The sequence below is a fragment of the Festucalex cinctus genome, chromosome 7, assembly GCF_051991245.1.
Source record: "Festucalex cinctus isolate MCC-2025b chromosome 7, RoL_Fcin_1.0, whole genome shotgun sequence".
NCBI lineage: Eukaryota > Metazoa > Chordata > Actinopteri > Syngnathiformes > Syngnathidae > Festucalex > Festucalex cinctus.
In genome coordinates, this window is record NC_135417.1 from 24,178,644 (window position 1) to 24,202,236 (window position 23,593).

Consider the following 23,593-nt stretch of genomic DNA (forward strand, 5'->3'; position numbering starts at 1 on the left):
ACAGATTTGTTTAAAAAAAAAAATTTAAAAAAAATTGCAGGGAGGTTCCAGGCGTCATTAGCATGTGTTAAGCGCAATTAAAATAATAATAAAAATTAAAAAGCAAGTAAATAGATCCCTAAAGATTTCTACTGTCAATAAAGATTTCTAAAATTTCAATATAATTTCTTGATTTATTTATTTTTATTTTGTTTATTTATTCATTTATATTTATTTTCTTATTTATTTTATTTTTTTTAATTTTCATTATCTAATTAATTTATTTATTATTACTCTTGATTTATTTATTTATAAAAGATTTCCATGGTAAATAAAGTTTTCTAAAATTTCAACATAATTTCTTTCTTCTTTTTTTTTTAATAAAAAGTGTAAGGAGTTCCTAGTTTTCATAAAGTGGAAATTTAAATGGATCCATAAATGAAAAGTTCTCCGCATCTCACTGAGTGACAAATTCATGTGAATGGAACTCATTTGGGTTTTTTGTCCGGGTTCGTAAAAACGTTTCAAAAAGTTGTCTGAATATGTTCCAAATGTGTTTACGACAAATAAAAACTGACTGCGAACATCTTACAAATCCTGATGAAAACCCCCAAATCGCTACGTTCGCAAGTATTCACTGCTCAGTGAGCTTTATCGGCCTTCAGATGAAAAAAAAAAAAAATGGCACCGATAATCGGCCCAGCCGATAATCGGTCTATCCCTAACACATACATACTAATTGCATATAACAGCATTGATGACCTCAGATACATCTCTCCTGCAAATTCTGCAAAAAAAATAAAAAATTCTGCAGAGGTCTTGTGACGTGATGGGAAAGCATACCTTTCTGAGAGTTAGTCATCACAGACAGGTCACATTCAAATGTGCAGTGGAAGGAAATTGGAGTAATAATAATGTATCATTTTTAATATCTTGCACGTGTGGTGGATAAAATCAACTTTTAAAAGGGAAGCTAACCCCCCAAAAATATCATTGCAATAGTAGTTCTGCAGCCCCACAAGTCTAAACACAGTATTCTGATTAATATTGTGTTTGTGGAATATGAGTTGCATGAATATGAGAAGCATCCATCTTGGGAGGGCGGCCATATATATATATTTTTTTTTAACCACCCACTCACACACAAGCTTACTTCATATAAGCCACATGGGCTCAGGTAACGACCAATCACGGCTCAGCTTCAGAAAACAGGTGAACTGTGATTGGTCCTTACTTGACCCCTGAGCAACTGTGATCTCATTTTTAATTAGGTGGCAAAATGGCTGCCCCCTGAAATGGATAAAAAAAAAAAAAATGGGTGGATTTTGCTGCTTCTTATTTTTCACAAACGCAATAGTAATAAGAATACCATGCTTAGGCATATTCACAAATCTATTTAGCACATTCAACACATTATTGTAACGACATCAAAGGCAAAACAACAAACAGGAGATAAAACGTTTTTAATGTATTTATTTTACATATATTTGTTTCTTTTTTTTTTTACAAATTTCAACAAACTTCAAATAAAGATGTGATGATTTTACACATGTACTAAACACCAGGGAAACTGGTCAGAAAGGAGTTCACATATATTAGTAGAAACATTTGGATAATATCAATTTTGTCAGGATACAATCAAAGCAAAACAGATCATATCGTCCAACACGACGATTGTACATGCTGTACATTTTCTTTTCACGAACAGACAATCAGGTGACTTCAATGTAACGACTATCGTGATCTGATTCAGTGTATAAATGGGCATAATGAGACATTTTCCGAACAGGTTTACCATTGATACACCAAGGACGACAAAACCACAATGTAGACAATCAAGAGGACGAAGCCCCCAATGCCGAGTCCCAGGGCCACGTGGTTCAAGGTTCTGGCAGTCCGGCTGCTCCGCTCGGCCGCCAGCTGGTCCCCACTGTGGTTGGCTTCTCGGGTCTAGCATAAAAAAAAAAGTCACAAATAGTGATACATAGCAAACAAGCACAATTTTTGTCCTAACATGATTGTCTATGAAACTGTATTGAAGTTTGTAGCACCAACTGTTTATGAAAAGCCGTTTGAGCCTTTATTCAATATCCTTGAAAGTCTGGTATCCGTGCTTTGTGCTCACTACATTTGAAATAATGCTGAAATAAAATGATTAGAAGCAGATAGTAGTTAAAAAGGCACTTTAATGTTTACATTACGAGGCTTTATCGAGCACAAACTGTTTCAACGGAAGGTTCATCACAAGTAAGCTGGCGCGTCTCTCTGCCACAAGACACTCGGCTGATCATGTTCATCCGTTTTATTAATTCTAGAAATATTTCAATTTCTTCTTTGCCCCCAAAACATAGCATAACTTGATCATCCGCCACCAATTTGACTACAATACGTACGCGACGTAGTATCCTGTCAAAACGTGTGATGTTGTATACGGTCCCGTGAATAAATCACAAAACTTGTTTCCAAAACCAAAATGTGCATTTAGGTTTTATCGATAAGCTGAAAAATCCACCTCCTTAAAGCGGAAACACTTTTTATTTTTTTATTTTTTTTAAATGAATTTTAGGCCATTTGTTCTGAATTTCTAGTGTTTCCATTCAGGTTTATTTTCGCAATTCTTGAAGATTTTAATAAAAATAAGTGTCTGGAAACCTACCTTGTGTCATGATCTGTGTTTTTGGTTGATTTTTGCATCGTATATTGAAATTTGCACAATTTAACTTGTAATACCAACTTTTCCCCATTCATTTTCAATGGGACTGACAATGAACTTTTTCTAAGTATCACTTTCCAAGCCCACTTCCATACATATAATTTATCATTATTACCAAGTGTCTTACACTGCTCGGTGGCACAGTTGATAAAGTGCATTGTCCAGTAACCAGGAGGTCATAATTTCATAATTTATCTCTCAATTTACTTCATAAGCATTCCACGTGCATTCAAATCTTAGCATTCAGCTCTTAGCATTCAGCTTTCAGCATTCCCACGCAATTTCTCCAGAAATTGCACTTAGTCTAGTTTAGTTAGATGTTGTCTTGCTTTTCTGTGTCCCTTGTGTCTCCCTATCAAGTCCCAAGCTGTTCTCATTAGCCCTGTCCCTTTTCTCTACCAATCAGCTCCACCTTCATTCAGATGTACCTCGTTGTCTCATTAGTTTGGTTGCGCGCAAAATGCACTATTCTATCTGCACTAGTCAATGAAAATACAAAAGAGAAAACAATAATAATATATTTTTTTTAAAAGACTCCTTAGCCAATCATAGCTGTGGCTACAAGTCTTAGCAGAGATCCTTTATTAAACACAGAAGTAGTCACTCTCACACATCAATGCAGTCCTCTTAACTCATTCACTCGCAGCCATTTTCAAAAAGCAATCCCCTTCACTCCTGGCTGTTTTACTGGATTTTGACTGATTTTGCAAGGCCCACAAATTATTGTTTTCTATTGCCACTAAAACATACCAAAAGAAAGATAAAAGTCTCTTGTTCCAACCATCCATCCATTTTCTTGGCCGCTTATTCCTCACAAGGGTAGCGGGGGGGGTGCTGGCGCCTATCTCAGCTGGCTCTGGGCAGTAGGCGACTGGTTGCCAGCCAATCGCAGGGCACACAGAGATGAAAATTCTCTTCTTTCATCAGGAAAACAAAGTATATTTCTATCGGTTTTCGTTTTATAGCAATTAGTATTAGAATATAGACCCTTCTATGGCCTACGTCACGATGACGTCACTGTGTTTACTGGAGGCAAAAACAACCGCTGGAGGCAACGAAGTGCAGCTAGAACTAAACAACACTGGTTGTCTGTAGAAAATGACGTCTTGTTGTGTTTTTGGTTGCCAGAACCGTGGACAAACAAAAACTTGAAATTCTCGCGCCTATCTATCTAATCTAATCTAATCTAATCTAATCTAATCTAATCTAATCTATCCAATTCTATCGCATCCCAGCCTCTGCCAGTCAGAGTAATTGCAGACAGCTGTGGTTAAACTCGATTAGGCAAAAGGACTGGACTGTCTTTGGCTATCATCAACAATGCTCGTGTTTGCAGCGCACACTTCACATCGGTTAAGATTTAACTATCAAATTCAGCATGGACAATGATATGGGCTAGAATTAGTTGTGATTGAAATTACTTAAATTAGTCATTATTTGTGGGATTATTTTTACATGCGCTGGATTTACAAAAAGTCCGTGTTTACATGCTACATGCGAATGCTAACCACTAGCTAACCAAACCTTAGCTGTATGTTTCAGTTTTGTCGAGGCGAAAGTCCCCACAATGGTTCTGATAACTTCTTGTAAAATTTTTGTCGGAGAGGTACATGCCTCGTATATCCCCGTCTTCTGTCCCTGTCGTTGACTTGGCAGCACTTGCGACCGCACGACACAAAAGTCCTCGCTCAAGTTGTTTGAACAAATTTTGAACATGTCCATTCAAGACATAGTTAGTTGTAGACATGTAATGATTTATAGGCCTTCAGTTTATCTTTAGTATAAATGCTCAGTTTTTTCTATGAGGTAGATTTAAATGTCCGGCCATTGCACGGTGGGTAGTCCTGTTAAATCATCTATCCAGTGCGTGAGTGAGTAGGGGTCAGTAAATGTCGTCCCATCAGTTAACTTTTTAAAGTAACATTCACGGTCGTGGGGAGTCAGTTTACTCACATATGAACTCAAATGGCCATTTTCCGCGTCCTTTCCGGCGTGAACTTTCTGTGAAAATATGCTGACCGGTGTTAGAAGCACACGCCACTGAGGTGTTTTTGCCTCCAGCTAAGCCCCACCCTTTAAATTGCGTCACTTTGTTTACAAACCTTGAAGGGGTCTATAGCAAAGTTTCATAATTATTCACAAATCTATTTAGAATTGTGAGTAACTGAGCTTTTTTTCAACATGTTCCTGGTTGATCTCCTTTACTCTGCTGCCACCTGCTGGCCAGTTGTGTAATAACTACCATTTCATAAACCGTTCTTTGCAGTTGAGAGGCTGCATCAAAGCGTTCTGTATGCTCTAGCATAAAAAAACACGTATAAATACATCTTTGGGACACTTAAAACATTTAAAATAGAACGTATTTATACGTTTTTGGAAGCAAATGAGTTTTAAGCAACATGCTCAAACTAACAAATGCGAGACACGCAGCGCTGCTTATTTCAGGTCACCAAAACAGGCGTCAATCGGTGAGAGGTGCATTAGTACTAAATCCAGTGAGTGATGATTACGCTGATGTACGAAAACCCACTCCAATTGTTTATTAGTCTGCCATTGTTTTGTTTTTTTCAAGTTTCGTGTCATTTGTTAGCAATACGTGTATCTGTCGGCAACGGACAGTCCATCGGTGCCACCTCTGCATAATTAACATATTAATGTTGAACGGGAATGCAAACTAAAACTTGCGTGACAGGTGAGCATCACGTCTGCCTAAAAATTACTATCAAAGGTTAAATCTTACGACCCACTGCATATGAAAAAGAAAAAAGGATCTGATATAAAGTGTGTGCAGTATAAATCCTTTTCTGTTTTGATGCCCATCGTGCTCGTCTTCTTTCAGACAACTGCTTTGTTTTCCCCCAAGTTTACAATCACTGGCGGTAACAGAAAGAATGATTTCTTATCTTTAGTTGAGCAATTAGAGTAGCCATAAACAGCACAGCTGTTCAGTGTTCACAACTAAATGTGAACACATAACCCTATTAGCACCGTGTTCCCTCTAACATGGAAGCCTTCGCACACAGTGTACAAATGTAATGTCACACGGGGATGATCTATACTGTATGTTGTGATTCCGAGCTAAACACACCCATATACGGATCCAGGAACAGAGGCCGGATGTTCCACAGCAACATTGTCTCTAAGTTGACTGCTAAAGGATGATAAGCAGACCGACTTGTGCTACAAGGAGGAAGGGAAACTCTGATTTGAATCACTACAGCTGGCATTTATTGGAACAAGATGCCCTGGGAAATGCCCTGAAGCTTGTGAAACAGCAAACTGAGAAAAAGCTGTCTTTATTTGTATGTAAGAGGCACTATAGTTAAAGTAAGGGGAGGGAACCATAATACACAGTGAAATAGGGGAAGTGAAAAGAAAAGAAAATGGCATCTAGCCATTTTCTTCACCGGTATTCCTCACAAGGTTCGCCTAACTTGTCAAAAACAGAATGAGAATAACTGATCAACATCACAAAGTGGGGTCCACATATTTACAAATTTGAGCATCCAATCCTCTTCTGATGAAATAAGCAAAGGTAGTTAATATCTGCTAATAATGTGTTTGCATGCATTGTGCTTAACCTGTGAAATCCTCAGTTTTGACTCAGCAATAGGGAGTTGTCTGAATGTTTGTTTCACATCTTCAAAATGTGAAATGGGGAAGCTACTTGAGACAGAAGCTTGACATTTGTTGAGAGAAAAGTAATACACTGATAAGTCCGTTTCAAAAGTAAAAAAATGTAATAGTATTGACAAGAGAGGAATTTAAATACAGTTTGGATTTGCTGTTGCCAAACCAGGTAATGCAGTATATTTTCACTGATTAAGTTAAAAAAAAAAAAACAAAAAAAAAACATATATACTGTGTTGCTATGCAATTCATAGACGTTAGCAACGCAACTTCAAGCACAAAACGTTTGTGTTAAAAAAAATAATTCAATATTACAGCAGTAATCAACATTGAACAACAAACACCACCGGGAAGAACTAATAGGTTGATAATCTGCGTCCTAGTGTATTATTGTCATGACTCGGGTCATGCAGGAGTAATGTTTGGGTCTTCTTGTCTCATGTCTGGGGTCCCGCCTGGGTTAAGTTTGAGTAGAGTTCGTGACCGTGCGCCAGAGTTCACGACCCGTTACATGTCTGTTTTTGGTATTGATGTAATAGCATCCAGTTTCAACTACGTAGTTCTAGGCTATATGATGTCTGGACTATGTCATGTCAGGAATCTTTAATGCTATGGGATATCTAGGACGATCTGTAATACTATGTGATGTATATGAGGTCAAGAATCTGTAATTGCGTTACTGGGTCAACAGCCAATCAGAGAATTCCATGTCAGTACTGGTACTCACATGTCTCGCCACAACCAATGAGATTGATTGTCTGTCTATATAAGTGTCTGAGAAATGTGTGTGTTTTGCCGGATTATTGCAAGCTGTTCCTCCGTGCGTTCCCGCAGCCCAAGGGTGCTTGGTGTCTCGTGATTCTCGATGCATTCTCGTTGTTTTTAGTTTAAGTCAGGTTATTTGAATAAATAATTAAAACCTTATTTGTGTCTGCGTTTTGGGATCCAACCCTTCAGCACATGACAATTATGGGGACGGGAATTAATAAGCTTCGGCTTCATCCTGTCAGCCCTTTTTCTTTTCGGGTACATGCTGTTAACTGTCTGTTGAAATGTTGAAATTTGTCGCAATTGTCCGAAAGGAAAAATGAACAAATAAAAACAAAACAAACAAACAAACAAAACAAACATCCAGGTGACTTTTACTCTGCTAGGCTAAGCTACATGTCGTGTGCGAAGCACACTTTAGCCCGCATTAGGAGCGGCCAACCCCCCCACCGCCCCACCCCAATACAGAATGACATGAATCCAGATGTGCAGGATTTTACTCTAAAACAGAATTGGGGCAGTATTTGGAATTGAAGATGGTCTTTTTCTTGCCCATTATGTCAGCAAACTCCCATTGAAATGAACGAAGACGGCTTTCGTTTTACGTGTGGGATATGTCATCACGATCACGTGATCAGTATGGCGTTCACCAAGGTATGTTCTTATTTTGATACTTAATCAGTTTAAAAGAAAATTCAGCAAATAAGATGCCACAGATATTTTCACTTTTATTCTTTACACACAATGCCTAATCCAATACTGGAAAATGAGTTCTAAGTCTTGTATCGCTTTAAAACCAAAAGGACTTCTAACAAACAGTGGCTGATATTGTCCGTGGTCCTTACTTGCTAAACTATGAGAACAAGCTGATGATTTGGGGAACAAAGAACCGCTTGATGACGCGGTCACAGGACCCCCTTGTACGGATCCAGTGGATGCTGCGTTCAAAACTCCATAAGCATTATTCACATTAGCCCTAATCTCAAAATACTTCCTATCGGGATCTTAAAGAATTATTGTGCCACTGTCAAATGACTTTTAAATTGGCTTCATCTCTAACAAGCTCATCTTCTGTATTTGGGAGAAGTCCGCGACATTAATCCCACAATATAATCTCTTTTTTGTGTTTATTCTTACCAGTTTCTGCATTGTTAATGATTGTGCATGAAGATTTTCTTGATATTGTGTCTATTTGGGGTCTTGTTATTTAGAGAATAAAAATATACAGTACAGTACATTTCATTCCACATTGATAAATACAGCTTTGTTCTTGAGTGACGGCTTGTTTTTCATGTTTTCATTCTAAGATTTGTCTTGCAGTACGTGGATGAGGTGATGGGAATTCAATAATGATAATAAATACATGGCTGAAAAGTTTAATGAGATCACAACTACACCAGCCGACAGCCCATGGAATAATTGCATGTTGGAATCAAGTTCTCACTGAAATGTTGGATAACAACTGTGATTGAAACAACACACTTGTTTGGGCACTAAAGGCAAAGAAGTCCAGGTACAACATACATATGGGTATAGCCCTTAACTACTGGTGCTAGAATCCAAACCTGCCCTCAGTACTCACCCTGGAAACCACTGTGAACTCCTCCTGGGTTGCTCAGCACATCTCGCCTCTACATGCAATGTGAAAATAATTAAAATGATCCACGAGAATCATAAGACCAATCAACTGTAACCAGTTGTTGACAAGTATATCAGCAGACAAAGATAGTGGATTGTAACGAGTGGAAAGGACCAGGATGCGGGTGCATCAGACCTGAGAAAAGTATGTTATATCAACCAAAGAGGTGGTTATGGACACAGTTGAAAATTCTCCAGTTATGGCAGATCTCAAAATCTGAAAGGAACAATGAAGAAGTGACAAAAATGAACATAATAATTAGGGGTGTTAAAAAAAATCGATTCGGCGATATATCGCGATACTACATCGCGCGATTCTCGAATCGATTCAATAATCGGCAGAATCGATTTTTTTTTTTTTTTTTTTTTTTTTGGGATTCACACCTTGAGCATGGAAGAATGTTATATGAACGGAACATTAAGCCTTAATATTTTATTTTAATGCTGTTCAAACATGAAACAGATTACAACCTCTATAAGACTGAAATTTCAGATAAATAAATAATACATTTTCATATAAATCTTACACTCTACAAGCTTACTGATTAGTATTTTCTAAATTTGAATGAAAAAAAATCGCAACAATCGACTTATAAATTCGTATCGGGATTAATCGGTATCGAATCGAATCGTGACCTGTGAATCGTGATACGAATCGAATCGTCAGGTACTAGGCAATTCACACCCCTAATAATAATGCATAATGCTGAACCCCCATAAATGCAGGAGGCAGTTAACAGTCTCAGCTGCCACAAGCCCAGAAAAGTTATGACGGTCTGAAGATGAAAACTGGCCAAGTGACAGTTATAAAGGCAAACAAAGTGGTCAAAGTTATACTGGAACTGTCCTTGGCGGAGCAGGAATATGTATTTGGTGAAATCACCAATGAAGGTCACAAATGCATCTTAACAAGGTGGGTGTGCACGCTGAAGGAAACAGTTGCTGCTGGTATGCCAAAGGCCAGACTAGTAGCAACAGATGTTGAGGAGTTCAATACCAAGGACCTTCCCTAAAACTCACCAACATGCGCTAGCAGTGCTACAGAATCTTTGAAGAGGATCATGGCTGTCATATGTCAAATACGTGACAGCTGTGAAGCCCATGTATATTCATTAAAGCAGCCATTTTAAAGGGCAAGATACTGAAAATTGACATTTACATCCATCCTCCTCAGGAGGCACGGAGCAAAGGGACTGTGTGGAAGATAAATAAGTGTGTTTATGGTGTGACAGATGCTTCTTTGTACTGGTACAATAGAGTCAGAGACACCATACAACTGTTGGGAGTGTCAAAAGTAGATCCATCTGTGTTTTACTGGTTAGATCAGTATGGTCAGGTGACAGGAATTCTGACATCCTATGTTGATTACTTTTTTTGGGGTGGAATGGACATGGGGCATAGATGTGTTTTACACAAAAGTCATTTCTGAGTTAAAAGCTACTTAGCAGGTGAATAGGGAAGAGAAAAGCAACTTAAGTTTCGAATAAAAGTAGATTCTATGAACGATGAGATACAGGTACATCAAAGTACATACATTAAAAAAATGAAAAGTATCCCCATAGATCCCACCAGACGGACAATCTGAAGCACCACTGACTGACAACGAAGTGGACATGGTCAATTCAAACATGCCAAATATTTTGGGTGGCGAGACAGAGTAGACCAGATATGATGTATTATGATGATATTCAAACAATACATCGCGCAAACAAACCATCCATTCGTTTTATAATGCTTATCTGGGGTCCGGTCACAGGGGCAGCCACTTTATAGCAGGGAAGCCCAGACTTCTCCGCAGCCAATTCATTTAGATCCTCCAAGGGGGAACCCAAGGTGTCCTCAGGCCAACCAGGAGACGTAGTCCAACGTGTCCTGGGCCGTCCCTGAGGCTTCCTGCTGGTGGGACATGCCCAGAACACCTCATTGGGGTGACCCGAGGCACCTCATCTGGCTCTCCTCAATGTGGAGGACTCGACTCTGAGCCCCTCCCGGATGACTGAGCTTCTCCCCCATCTCTAAGGGAGAGGCCGGACACCCTGCGGAGGAAACTCATTTTGGTCTCTTGTATCCAGGATCTTGCTCTTTCAGTCACGACCGGCAGCTCGTAGCCATAGGTGAGGGTAGGAATGTAAATGGCCCAGTAAATTGAGACTCCTTCCGTATGCGCAAACAAGCTTATTAGAAAACTGAAATCAAACAGTCATGTTGAGGTTTTAGTGCCTAGGAGTGATTCAGCCAGTGATTCAGTCGTCCTGTCAAAGCTGCAGTCTGTGCACCCTGATCGCCGCCGTGTGCATGAGAACATTTTCATGTGTTGGAGCCATGTAGTAGCTGCACCAGATCAGCTATCAGCAGCTGTTTTTTTTTTTTAAAGTTAGCCTTGAACTACGGTACTCCACTGCACCGCCACAACATTTGCACTCGACATCGAGTCAGATGTAACCAAGAGTCCTAGTAATGTTTTGAGACGTTGATATGAATCCTGCTCTCTTTCTTTGCCAGTTCCAGCCTCCTGCCTGCCTTGGTTTGCCACCCATCCACCTTACACCTGACTGCTGCCAAACTGATGCATTTCCCCAAGCCTCCGAACACGACTCATTCCCTGCAGCCAGCAAACCTGCTACATTTGGACAAATCAATAATTCATCATCACCTTTGTGCTTCCTTTCTGCATCTGGGTCCTCATGTCAACCCACCACCTAAGAGGTTCCTTCGGGTGGATATTTCATCACACTCACGGGTGAAAAATGAAAATTGCCACCTATCCTGCCAGTCAAATGTATCAGAAGAAATACATTAGCAGGAGCGACTTTAACTCTAGCAATAGGATTAACTTTACTCAGAAATCACAAGTAGCAACTTTATTCAAAAGTGTACCCAGCGCAGCAATAGAAGATGTTTCAAAGTTTGGAAAGTCTCGCCGCAAATGTGTTTCAAATAAGCGAGAGCACTGTCACATCCTGTCCTATTGGTTAGCAGTCCCCTCTTCCATTTCCTTCACAGGTGACAATATGATGCCTGTGTAACGTGATACTATTGTAGTCATATGCCAAGTAATGGTTCTGTTGTTTCCCCCCCAACTTCTGTTTCTTCCGTTCTCTCTGTCAGCCACAAAATTAATTTTGGCTGAACAGGACATGATAGGTTCTTGGTTTGAACATACATACAGCCAATGTTTTAGTCACGCATGATATAATGTCCTAAGTGTTTGTTGATTACCTGCATTCTCCACACATAAACTATTTTACAGTACTGGGCCCGGTTGTTCAAAACTCGGTCATAGCTTTAACCGTTGGTTAAGTAGATTTAAGAGACCGTTAACTTTAACGGCACTGTTATCTTGTTGTTCAAAACTCTGTTAACTTTAACCTGCTGTTAACTTTCTGTTAAAGTTAACACACCTAAGGACCGTCGCTAACTTTTAAACAGTGTGGTTAACTCTGTGTTTGTGGCTAATGCTGCCTTCATGATGCCCACTGAGCACAAGAAAAAGAATCTATCGAAGGCTTGACTTTGACGTTGGTGATTATTCTGATGAAGAGTTAAGCACACGTTACCTCTTCGTGGTCATAAAATTCCAAGTCTCATGCTGCGTCAAAGAAGAAAGAAAAAAAAATGTGTTTTTTTAAGAGAAGTTCTAAACAGAGAGAAAACACAAATAACTTATGATGAATGAAAAATAAATAAATAATGTCACAAAAACTCCTAAATTACTTCAACCATTGATTGTTTAACATTTTCTTTGTCAGCAGAAAACTTTCCCGTTTTATTTTATTCATTTATTTATTTATTTATTTATTTATTTTCGGGGAGTGCCAGGGGTCATTTGGATAGTATCCATTCCTTTCGCCAACCCGGAAGTAAACAAAAAGAGGAATTGTGGGATATATCGGTGCTAACCAGTAACGTAAACGACACAGTTAACTTTGACGGTGCCGTTATCAAACGGCGTGACTAACCATGTTTTGAACAACACATATTTAGCGGCTGGTTAGTTAACGGCAGATTAAGAATTTAACAGGCGGTTAGGGGTTAAACAGTGGTTAAAATAACTGAGAAATGAACAACCGGGCCCTGGTAATCATCTACGAGTGTGCTTCCATCATGGAAAATTACAGTCGTTTATAGTTACAGTCAGTACACAATGGTGTAATTGTTGCAATATGTACACAGCCTTGTGTGATAGCTTTTCATCCAACATGCTCTACTGCAAATTTAATTTACTACCTGTCACCTAATGGCACACATCCTGAAACAGCAACAGAGTCGCATGCAAGCTCAACTAATTTGTACAAAGTGTGTCAGAAAAGTTCTAGGACTGGTGTTAAAAAAAAATATATCTTAAATTCAAGCAAACAACTACAAGTTTTCCCCTTCAAGCAGGATTTCTTTGTCTGGTAATAGACTGACCCACATTGAAAGGTTTGTAGTAGGGCTGCAACTTAGTAACAATTAGTTCAATACACGATTAATCAATTAAAGCGACAAAAAAAAAAGTCAATGACTGTTTTCAATTTGATGAAGATTTTACAGGATGCTTCGTGAACATCCCAGAGCTCTTAAATAATATATGCGATATGCCAGATGGGTGGGGTGGGGGTGTTCTGGGTGGCGGGCGTGCCACCTACACCCGCCGGGTTGGGTGAGGCCCCGCTGGTCGCTCCTCTTACTCACTTCACTAGTTTTGCACTATACACTTTGTAAATATACACATAGGGCACACACAGTGTTGCCACAGTTACCTTGAAAAAGTAACTTAGTTACTTTACTTGGTTTTAAAAGTAACTAAATTGCGTTACTGATTACTTGATTTTAAAAGTAACTAAGTTAGATTAAAAGTTACTTTTTTAGTTACTTTCAGCAGCTGCCGATAACACCATCTCAACATAAAAATAATGCGGTAGAAACGGAGTTCCAAATACTTTATTGAAAGTGCATTTTTAACATGAAAATAAAGTTTTTTTTTTAATGAAAAACAAAATAGGCAGTCTCTCTTGACTTCTTGTAAAGACTTTATAAAACAAAAAATAAAAATCTATCCAGGTTGAAAATGAAAATCCCCTTAATTCCTCTATTGTTTGTTCCGCTATTCCAGTGTGTACACTTGAGTCGACTCGTGCATGCTGAAAACTAGGGGTGGGAATCTCTGAAATGAGGCCGATTCGATATGTATCTCGATACACAGGTTGCGATTCGATTGAAAAACGATTATCTTTCAGAACAGAACGGTTCGATACGGTTCGATTAAGTTTGGGAACGATAAAATTTTCGATTTGATACGATTCATTTCAATATTCACAACTTATAGTGACATTTGTTGCTTGTAAACATTAATCTTAAAACACCACAAATTTTTACAGTATCTACAAATGTGAACAACAACAAATATGTCTTCTATATTTTTATATTTTGAATCAATTATTTAAATATACTGCAACAAAGGGCTGGGCGATATGACTGAAAAATGTATCAGTTTAAATATTTATTAGTAGTTATTGACAGTTATAATTGTTTTTTTTGTGTGTTTTTTTTCTCTTCAAAATAAGGATCAGGAAAACAAAAGGTTGATAATTTCATGTTAAATATAAATATTTAACCTTTAGACAGACACCAACACAATTAAACAGAATATGTGCACATTGTGAAGTATTTCAGAAACATAAATTTAAGACATGAAATAAACCTCCCGTCCAGCCAAAAGAAATATGAAGCCACCCTATGGAACAATAAATCTATCAAACACATTTTAACCACTTAATATATGCAAAAATATTTCCAAAAGTTCATTTCCCTTTTTAATCAACAATTTTTGTTTTTAACAATTTTTGTTTTTCTTTTGCCATGCCATTCATTTTTGGTTAATGTATGACATCTTTTTTGTTTTGTTTTGTTTTTAATCTGAGACACGATGATGACCACAGAATCACTACTGTTTATATTTTGTTTTTTGGGCTGTCGTAATCGCGGGCACGTCTCAGTTCTCCTATCTGCTGCTCATGCTAGTTGTAGACATTGACAGGGAGCCACAAACTGAGAAATGAGATACTTGCAGTGTGCTTTTAGCATAGCTGGTGTGTTGGCTGTGGGACATACCTGTGTCGTTTGAATCCATGCATTGGATCGTCACGGGAGTTATTCTTTTTGGCTTTTTGGGGAAGGGTGGAAGCACCGTCTTCACCCTTCAACTCCCCTCCAATTTTAAGTCTTCACCCTTCAACTCCCCTCCAATTTTAAGTCTTCACCCTTCAACTCCCCTCCAATTTTAATGCACAAAAAAAAAAAGAAAAAATGTACATATATATGTTGAAGTCAAAAACCTTTACAATAGGTCAAGAACCCCCACAAAAAACTTTCAAATGAATAATGTTGATCACTGTTTTCCAAAGTAAGTTAGTTTTAGTTAGGTTCTAATCAAAGATAACAAGTCTGCTTTAATTAATGGAAGACTATAGAAATCGGAGAATATTTTTGAAGAGCTGAAATTCTGAGCATTTCTGACCAGCTGCTCCTTGAGGTACCGAGGTCCAAGCAGAAGCTCAGAGGGGATAGAGCATTTTCGGTCTGTGGCCCAAAACTCTGAAATAGTCTGCCTTTTAGCATTAGACAAGCTCCCTCACTGTCCACTTTTAAAAATCATCTTAAAACCAATTTTTATTCTATGACCTTTGTCATGTCTGGGTCATGCCAGGGTTAAGTTTGGGTCATGCAAGTGTTATGTTTGGGTCATGACCGTGAGGTCGTGTCTGTTTTGAACTGATGTAACCAGCATCTAGTTTCAACTGTTCTTAACCTATGTGATGTCAAGAGCTATGTGATGTCAAGCGTTTTTAATCTCTTTATCTGGTCAATAGCCAATCAGATAATTCCATGTCAGTCCTGTTACCCACATGTCTAGCCACAACCAATCAGATCGATTCACATTCTATATAAGCTGTCTGAGAAATGTGTGAGTTTGTTGGATTATTACCACTGTGCATCTCCACAGCCCAAGGGGGCTTGGCGTCCCGTGACTCTCGATGCATTCTCAATGTTTCTCGTCTAGTTGAGTTTGTTCTACGCCTCTCGATGTTATGCGAATAAAGAGTTAAATCTTATTTGTGTCTGCGCTTTTGGGATCCAAACTCAGAACGTAACAACCTTAGTGCTTATTTATTTGTTTTACTGTATATTTTATATTTCATGTTTTTATTTCAACTCTCATTCTATTATGTTTTATGTTCACTGTACACCACTTTGTATTCAGATGATTTTTTTTTAAAGTGCTTTATAAATAAATTAATTTGAGTTGAGTTAATTTGACATATGAAACATGTTTAGATAATTACAAAGCACGGGCCTAATCCATTAACTGATCATAGAGAATAACGACATATTATTTTCAGCCATCATGTTCTTTTTATTAAGACATCTGGGAATTGTTTTCAATTGTGAATAAATATATAATATAATGTTTCTCCAGCAATACCAACATCTCCCGCTGCCTGAATGTCAAGCTGGTCGTCGCAAGGTAGGTGAATGCAAATAAATGGTCTCACTTGGAAAATATTATTTAGACAGCAGGATTTTTAATTGTTCAAATATAGACTAATGAGAGCTTTTACAGTGACAGACTTGTAGTGGTACACTGCCGTAACAGTCACTCAGACATGTTCACACTTGCAGTTGTAAGATAATTTTTCCATAAACAGAAACGAAACTTGTAGCCCAAAGTCTGTAATAAAGCAGAGGCCATTCCTGGAATGTAACCTACAAAAGATCCGCTCCAAATGACAACGTTCTTTACAGTGGCATGAAAAAGTATCTGAACCTTTTGGAATTTCTCACATTTCTGCCTAAAATCACCATCAAACGTGATCTGATCTTTGTCAAAATCACACAGATGAAACAACAGTGTCTGCTTTAACTAAAACCACCCAAACATTTACAGGTTTTCATATTTTAACAAGGATAGCATGCAAACAATGACAGAAGGGGGGAAGAATAAGTAACTGAACCATCACATTTAATATTTTGTGGCCCCCCTTTGGCAGCAATAACTTCAACCGGACGCTTCCTGTAGCTGCAGATCAGTCTGGCACATCGATCAGGACTGATCTTGGCCCATTCTTCTTCTTTACAAAACTGCTGTAGTTCAGTCAGATTCCTGGGATGTCTGGCATGAATCGCTGTCTTGAGGTCATGCCACAGCATCTCAATGGGGTTCAAGTCTGGACTTTGACTTGGCCACTCCAGAACGTGTATTTTGTTCTTCTGAAACCATTTTGAAGTCGATTTGCTTCTGTGTTTTGGATCATTGTCTTGTTGCAGCATCCATCCTCTTTTTAGCTTCAACTGTCTGACAGACGGCCTCAGGTTTTCCTGCAAAACATCCTGATAAACTTTTGAATTCATTTTTCCATGAATGATTGCAAGTTGTCCAGGCCCTGAGGAAGCAAAACAGCCCCAAACCATGATGCACCCTCCACCATGCTTCACGGTGGGGATGAGGTGTTGATGTTGGTGAGCTGTTCCATTTTTCCTCCACACATGACGTTGTGTGTTCCTCCCAAACAATTCAACTTTGGCTTCATCAGTCCACAAAATATTTTGCCAAAACTTCTGTAGAGTGCCCAAGTGCCTTTTTGCGAACATTAAACGAGCCACAATGTTTTTTTTAGACAGCAGTGGCTTCCTCCGTGGAGTCCTCCCATGAACACCATTCTTGGCCAATGTTTTACATATAGTTGATGCATGCACAGAGATATTGGACTGTGCCAGTGATCTCTGTAAGTCTTTAGCAGACACTCTAGGGTTATTTTTTACCTCTCTGAGTGGTCTGCGCTGAACTCTTGGCGTCATCTTTGGTGGGCGGCCACTCCTTGGGAGGGAAGCAACAGTGCCAAACTCTCTCCATTTGTACACAACTTCGCTGACTGTTGATTGATGAACATCCAGACTTTTAGAGATGGTTTTGTATCCTTTGCCAGTTTTATACAAACCAACAATTCTTGATCGCAGGTCTTCCGACAGCTCTTTTGAGCGAGTCATGGTGCACATCAGACAATGCTTCTCGTCAAGACAATTCTAACCAGGTGTGTGTTTTATAGTGGGCAGGGAAGCTTTAAGCCACTCATCAGTGATTGGGCACACACCTGACTTAAATTGTTTGGTAAAAATTGGTTTCAATTGCTCTTTAAGTATCCTTAGGCAGAGGGTTCAATTACTTATTCCTCCCCCTTCTGTCATTGTTTGCATGCTATCCTTGTTAAAATATGAAAACCTGTAAATGTTTGGGTGGTTTTAGTTAAAGCAGACACTGTTGTTTCATCTGTGTGATTTTGACAAAGATCAGATCACGTTTGATGGTGATTTTAGGCAGAAATGTGAGAAATTCCAAAAGGTTCAGATACTTTTTCATGCCACTGTATATGGTAAACTCATAAAGGGAAGGTCAAAACATAAAGAAGCCAGAAAAGGTATCAAACCTTACGAAGACAAATATTGTCAACCTATATTACAACTTTAAATAAGCCTTGTCTAATCATTTACATTCACGTCCAAGCCCTGCACGCGATATGTTCAAGTTGTGAAGTAAGAAGAAGTTTAGAAGTTTCATCTTAATTGTTTTAAGAAAACAGAACTCCAAAGAGAGTTTTTCTTCTCAATTACGAAAGCTGGCCGCATGGAAGCAATTAACTGGTATTTACCCTCAAGACGTATTCTTCCCTTACAGCATTGCAATGACTCACTTGTCAAAAATGACGTTTTTAACCCTGTGAGTGACCTGAACAAACAATATGAGAGCATCTTAATGAAATATTTAAAAGTATAGTTATCTTTCCATCGTAGTTCAATTAAGTATAGGTCTTTATACATACACCTCAGGTAATAAGCGAAATAAGTTTATGTGCTATTTACCACAGTTTTATACCTAGTCCAAAGCTGACATGTAAACACCACTTATAAACACCAATCTGAAATTAAAAAAAGAAATATACACTAAATGCACATAAAATGTTAAAAAACAAAAAACTTTTTTGCGGGCCTGAGGTTTGAAAGTTTGAAGTGTCTTGGCCTGTGCTTCTGTGAACAGAGCAGAGAAGGCATCCGGGAGGACAATCACCTTCCGAGAATCATGAGGCAATAAAAGATGTTTATCTTATACGGGAAAGTACCTTATACAACACGAAAGGGCACAGACTCTTATTTGCTCCATTTGATCCTCCTCGCTATGTCTGTGTGTGTGCGACCTTTCAATCCCTTGCGTGCCAAAGAACACGTACGCCCACAGATGATGTAATCCAAGTTGACACGATTAATGATTGACACAACAGAAATTCACCTGAGCAACGTTCAATCTCTTAGTGTGTTTTAATTGAATGTCTCTCAACCTCGGCAAAGTTTGATGGCCTTGCCATGGCCCTAAACAAGGTGATATGATTGGAAGGAAGTAGGGGTGTTCCAAAAAATATTGTCTACGATAATACCGGTGTATTTTTTTTTAGGTGAATAAAATTTGAAATATCGCGAAATTGACGTGATGACGTAATGCGTAACATTGTACATCTTTGTGGCAATTTGGACGTATACGTGTCGTTCGCTGCTGCATAAAAAAAACAAGTTAGGAGCGTGTGGCTGCAAGAGTTGCAGCCAGTTCTGTCGCGTTTTCGGCAAAGTGGGAGTGAGCTTCGTCGTGTTGAGGCTGTTTTGCTACAAGAGGTCAGATATAATGCTAAAAAAAAAAAAATTAAAATAAATAAATAAATAAATAAATAAAAAACAATTGTTTGCAAATTGTGCAGGAAAACTGTTGCCGTAAAGTTAAGAGTATGCGGAGGCTAAAGCAGGTAATGTTGTTGGGGGTGAACAAAAGTTCATTAATTACTGGAGCACTCTTGATTAGACGCGCTCCTTATGAGAAAAAAAAAAGAAAAAGAAAAAGAAAAACAGACGGTGGCTGGTTAATACTGAAGCGGTCGCATCAATCAAACTGGTAATTCGCCATCGAGTTGACGTGAGTTTGTGATGCTAACCGACCGCTAAGCTAATATGCTCTCAACAAGACGACGTGTGTGTTGCTGTCGCACAGTGGCGTAAACATGCACATTTGTGTTTGTCATATCCGCTAGTAATGTCTACATCAATCATTCACGGCAAAATAATGCTCGAGGAGGGTTGCCGCCGGTTGCGGCAAAAATAACCACTGCCTAAACAATCGCAGAAGAAAAAAATTCACAAGGCTCAACCACACAAGAGAAAATAATGGACTTATTTGACTCGTGCAATTTGCCACTTAATTCTGAAGGTATGCGCTTTCATTGTATTTGCTAAGTAAATGTGCTTTAAGCAGTTATATTACATTTCGCAAGGTAAACATGACCTGGTCTGTTTTTATTTCCATTTTATTCCATTAGAGTTGGTATATTTGCACTTTATTTACATTTCAATTGTGGGGAAAAAAGTGTCTTAAATATTGTTGCTGCAATAAAAGTGCTATTATTCCGAAGTGTCAATCACAAATCTATTGTTCAGTAATTATTACCAATATCGTCAAATTTCTTTGAAATATCATGATATAATTTTTAGGCCATATCACCCACCCCTAGATGGAAGATAGTTGGATGATTTGAGAGTTTGCCAGCTCAGACCGCGTCTGAATTCTGGCGCAAGCGTAGTCTAACACGACGTACAGTATTTTATTCATGAATACTTGAACAGCGGGCATTAAATCGTTGTAAAAATCAATTATAGTTGAATGCTTGCTTGTCTGTCTGCCTGCACATCACTACACAATTAACAACACTGGATCTAACCTATCTAATCTCCAGCGCAGAGTTGCAGTGACATTGTTTGACTTTAATCAATTGAACACAATAAAACCAATACAACAAGCAATTTATGTTTAAGTTGTCATATCACCATTCACCACTAGATGGCAGACACCGGTAAGTGTGTGTGGTCCTATGTGCACTCATCCATCATTTAAATTGCCTCTCCCTGGTCTACGTAGAATTTTGATTTATATTTTTCATTCCACACCGAAAGTACAGTACAGGCCAAAAATTTGGACACAATTGCTTTATTTTCATGGTATGCACATTGTATAATCTCACTGAAGTCATCGAAACTATGACGACAACTATGACAACTAACAAACATGTGGAGTTATGTACTTAACAAAAAAAAGGAGAAAATAATACAGTAGATAAATAAATAGCCACCGTTTTCTCTGATTACTTTTTTGCACATTCTTGGTATTGTCTCGATGAGCTTCAAACGGAAGTCACCTGAAAGGGTTTCTCAACAATAAGAAGTTTATTTTATTTTATTATTATTATTATTATTATTTTAACAATGTTCCCAGAGGTGAGAATGCCAAAGGATGGCTATTTTGAAGAATCTAGAATATATATTTCTTTTTTACACATCATACACATCAGTTCAATACATAGTTTTGAGGCCTTCAGTGAGAACCTACAAAGTAACCAGTCATGAGAATAAAGCAAATGCATTGAATGAGAAAGTGTGTCCAAAATTTGGCCTCTACTGTACATTACAAATCAAACACAGATAAGCCAAACAACTTTACTTTCATAAAAAAAAGTCATAAATTGTAAATTTATTACGCTCATCTAAAAATAGATATACGGTACATATAATTCTGATTTTATTATGATTTCATTTTAATTAAATGTTTTTTCCTCTCTTTTATGTGAGTGCGTGGGATGGCTCACTCCGTAGAAAGGCGACAATTTTGAAAGCGTTTTTTTGGGGAATCATTGATGTGATATACAATAACAGCCAAAGTCGTGTTTTGACAAAAAAAAAAAAAAAAGTATATTTTTCCCTTAAACATTTCATCAGGATGCTTGGTCACCTCTAATAAAATCAGCAACATAATTAGTTAACAGGTCATTCAATTCTACCCCTTATATTAAAATTTTCATCAAATTTTGAAAACAAAATAATCCTTACACTGTACATCAAATTATAAGGATCTAAACTCCAATATTTTTTCCAATGAGCGGAGAGTGTCATTTCACCGAGTTGACCACCATTTTGATTTGTGACCTATGCTCGGAATTGTCCATACATAAAGTCCAAAAATAGTACAAGCACACATTGAGAATTGGTGTTTGTTTATGGTGCTCAACATGAACGCAGCAGCTGCTTGTTTATGAGCTAGCTTATAAGCAAACTTAGCTTGTAGCAAACATGTGTGTCGTCATGCATGCTGAGCTCATGTCTTTGATCAACTGATGAAAGGAGACTGATTCTGTCCAGTTTCATCGAAAACTGCTTCAAACATCAAAGCATATGTATGAATGGAGGAATGTTGATTTGTTGTGATTGTATTGGTGTTAAGGTTTTATGTTGCGTAACGTTATGTTTGTTTCTTGTGTTTCTGTAACGTGCATTGTGACAGCTCAGGTTGTTTGAAAGCGCTATATAAATAAGGTTGAGTTGAGTTGAGTTGATATGTTTATAAATCGGACCTTAAAGTGGAGCAAATTATTTTTGTCTTGAAATTGGGTTACTATACTGTATGAACGTAACTGTTGTTCTGTTTTGGTTGTAGCTACATAATTTGTGATTTTGCATAACTGGAAAAGATCTATTATAATCCAAATTATTTTTATTATTATCATCATCATCATTAGTAGTAACAGTACTAGAGCCCGCGTCCTTTGTCAATTATTTTTTATGTATTCAATTATATTCAGTATATTGTTAGTGGCCCGAAGTTTTGGATTGGTAATGACTTGAACTCACATTAATTGAGTAGATGAGGGCAGCGATTCCAAGAGGCAAGCAGCAGCACAGCAAGGTGAAGATGGAATAGCACATGTAGTCATTGACTGGGTTCTCAAGCGGACTTCGGGTCACGAAGACCGTGGGCTGGACGGTGACCGTAGCTTGCTGGGGTGGGTACTGTTGACCCGTCGGGTACTGCTGCTGTCCGTACGGAGCACCGCCATATGGTGGAGGATATGCAGGCTCCTGCAAGAGCCACCGAATATTTAATTCTACTAATTCTAATTCAAAGTGCCAGCCTGAAAATGAATTGACAGACGTGACTGGCACGAATTTACGTGTACACAATCACAGGTGTCCTGAATTTAAGTTCAGAATTATTAACTGACGTTTGTTCAATTGTAGTGCAGTTTTATCCGCGGTGGCATACTTCGTACAATTCGGAACTGAAACAGCCAATGAAATAAAATATAAAATATAAAGAATATGGGCCAATAATTTGATTATTTGTAAGCTTTTTTTTTTCTTTTTTCTTTTTTTTCAGAAAAAGAAGATAAATACATAAATTAACAAACAAGCAGCTTACCTGCGGATACTGAGGGTAACCGCCTGGTCCAGGCTGGGGGTATCCCGGGTATGGATTGTCCTGGTAGGGCGGAGGGGGCGCTTGGCCCATGGAAGACTTCTCATTCGTCCATTCCTTCGGAGGGGCGCTGGGGTCCATAATGGCTTAATTTCTCAATGGAGTGGAAGGCAAAATTTTAAAAGGATATATCCTTTTAATATATTTTTTTTAGTACGTTTCGGCTACTCAAACAACCCAAGTTAAAGTTTGACCGAGTGGTGTTTGGAGAGTTGACAAAATGAGAGAAGGGTGGGGGTGGTTTGAGGGGGTGGGGGGTACTGCTTTCTAAGATGTTGTCACATTGCCCGCGATAAAAACCCAGTTTCCTCTCGCGACATTCAAAATAAAAGTATCACAACAGGGGCAGGAGCTGAGTTTTATTTATTTATTTATTTATTTATTTATTTATTTGAGTTTTTCCTTGCCCTCTTGTGGTTCGATCAGAGGATGTTTATATTTGTCGACTGTGGGCATGTGAAGCCATTTGAGACTCTTTTTTTTTTTTT

General features: G+C 38.3%; 1 protein-coding gene across 1 annotated transcript; it reads right to left on the reverse strand.

Annotated features, from left to right (window-relative positions):
• Positions 1 to 1,427: 1,427 nt before the first annotated feature.
• On the reverse strand, positions 1,428 to 23,339 carry LOC144022625 (uncharacterized). Its single transcript, XM_077527574.1, has 3 exons — positions 23,049 to 23,339; positions 22,481 to 22,708; positions 1,428 to 1,929 (listed from the first exon to the last, which is right to left on the reverse strand). Exons 1-3 carry the CDS (start codon positions 23,184 to 23,186, stop codon positions 1,771 to 1,773), a joined length of 525 nt encoding a protein of 174 aa, XP_077383700.1. The 5' UTR covers positions 23,187 to 23,339; the 3' UTR covers positions 1,428 to 1,770.
• Positions 23,340 to 23,593: the final 254 nt, after the last annotated feature.

Bases quoted from the DNA above. Each gene is read 5' to 3' on its own strand.
- LOC144022625 (XM_077527574.1), bottom strand. From the start codon at position 23,186: ATGGACCCCAGCGCCCCTCCGAAGGAATGGACGAATGAGAAGTCTTCC. The intron at 22,709-23,048 runs GTAAGCTGCTTG...TGGCTCTTGCAG, and splicing joins GTTACCCTCAGTATCCGCAG to GAGCCTGCATATCCTCCACC. The intron at 1,930-22,480 runs GTGAGTTCAAGT...TTTTTATGCTAG, and splicing joins CCCTCATCTACTCAATTAAT to ACCCGAGAAGCCAACCACAG.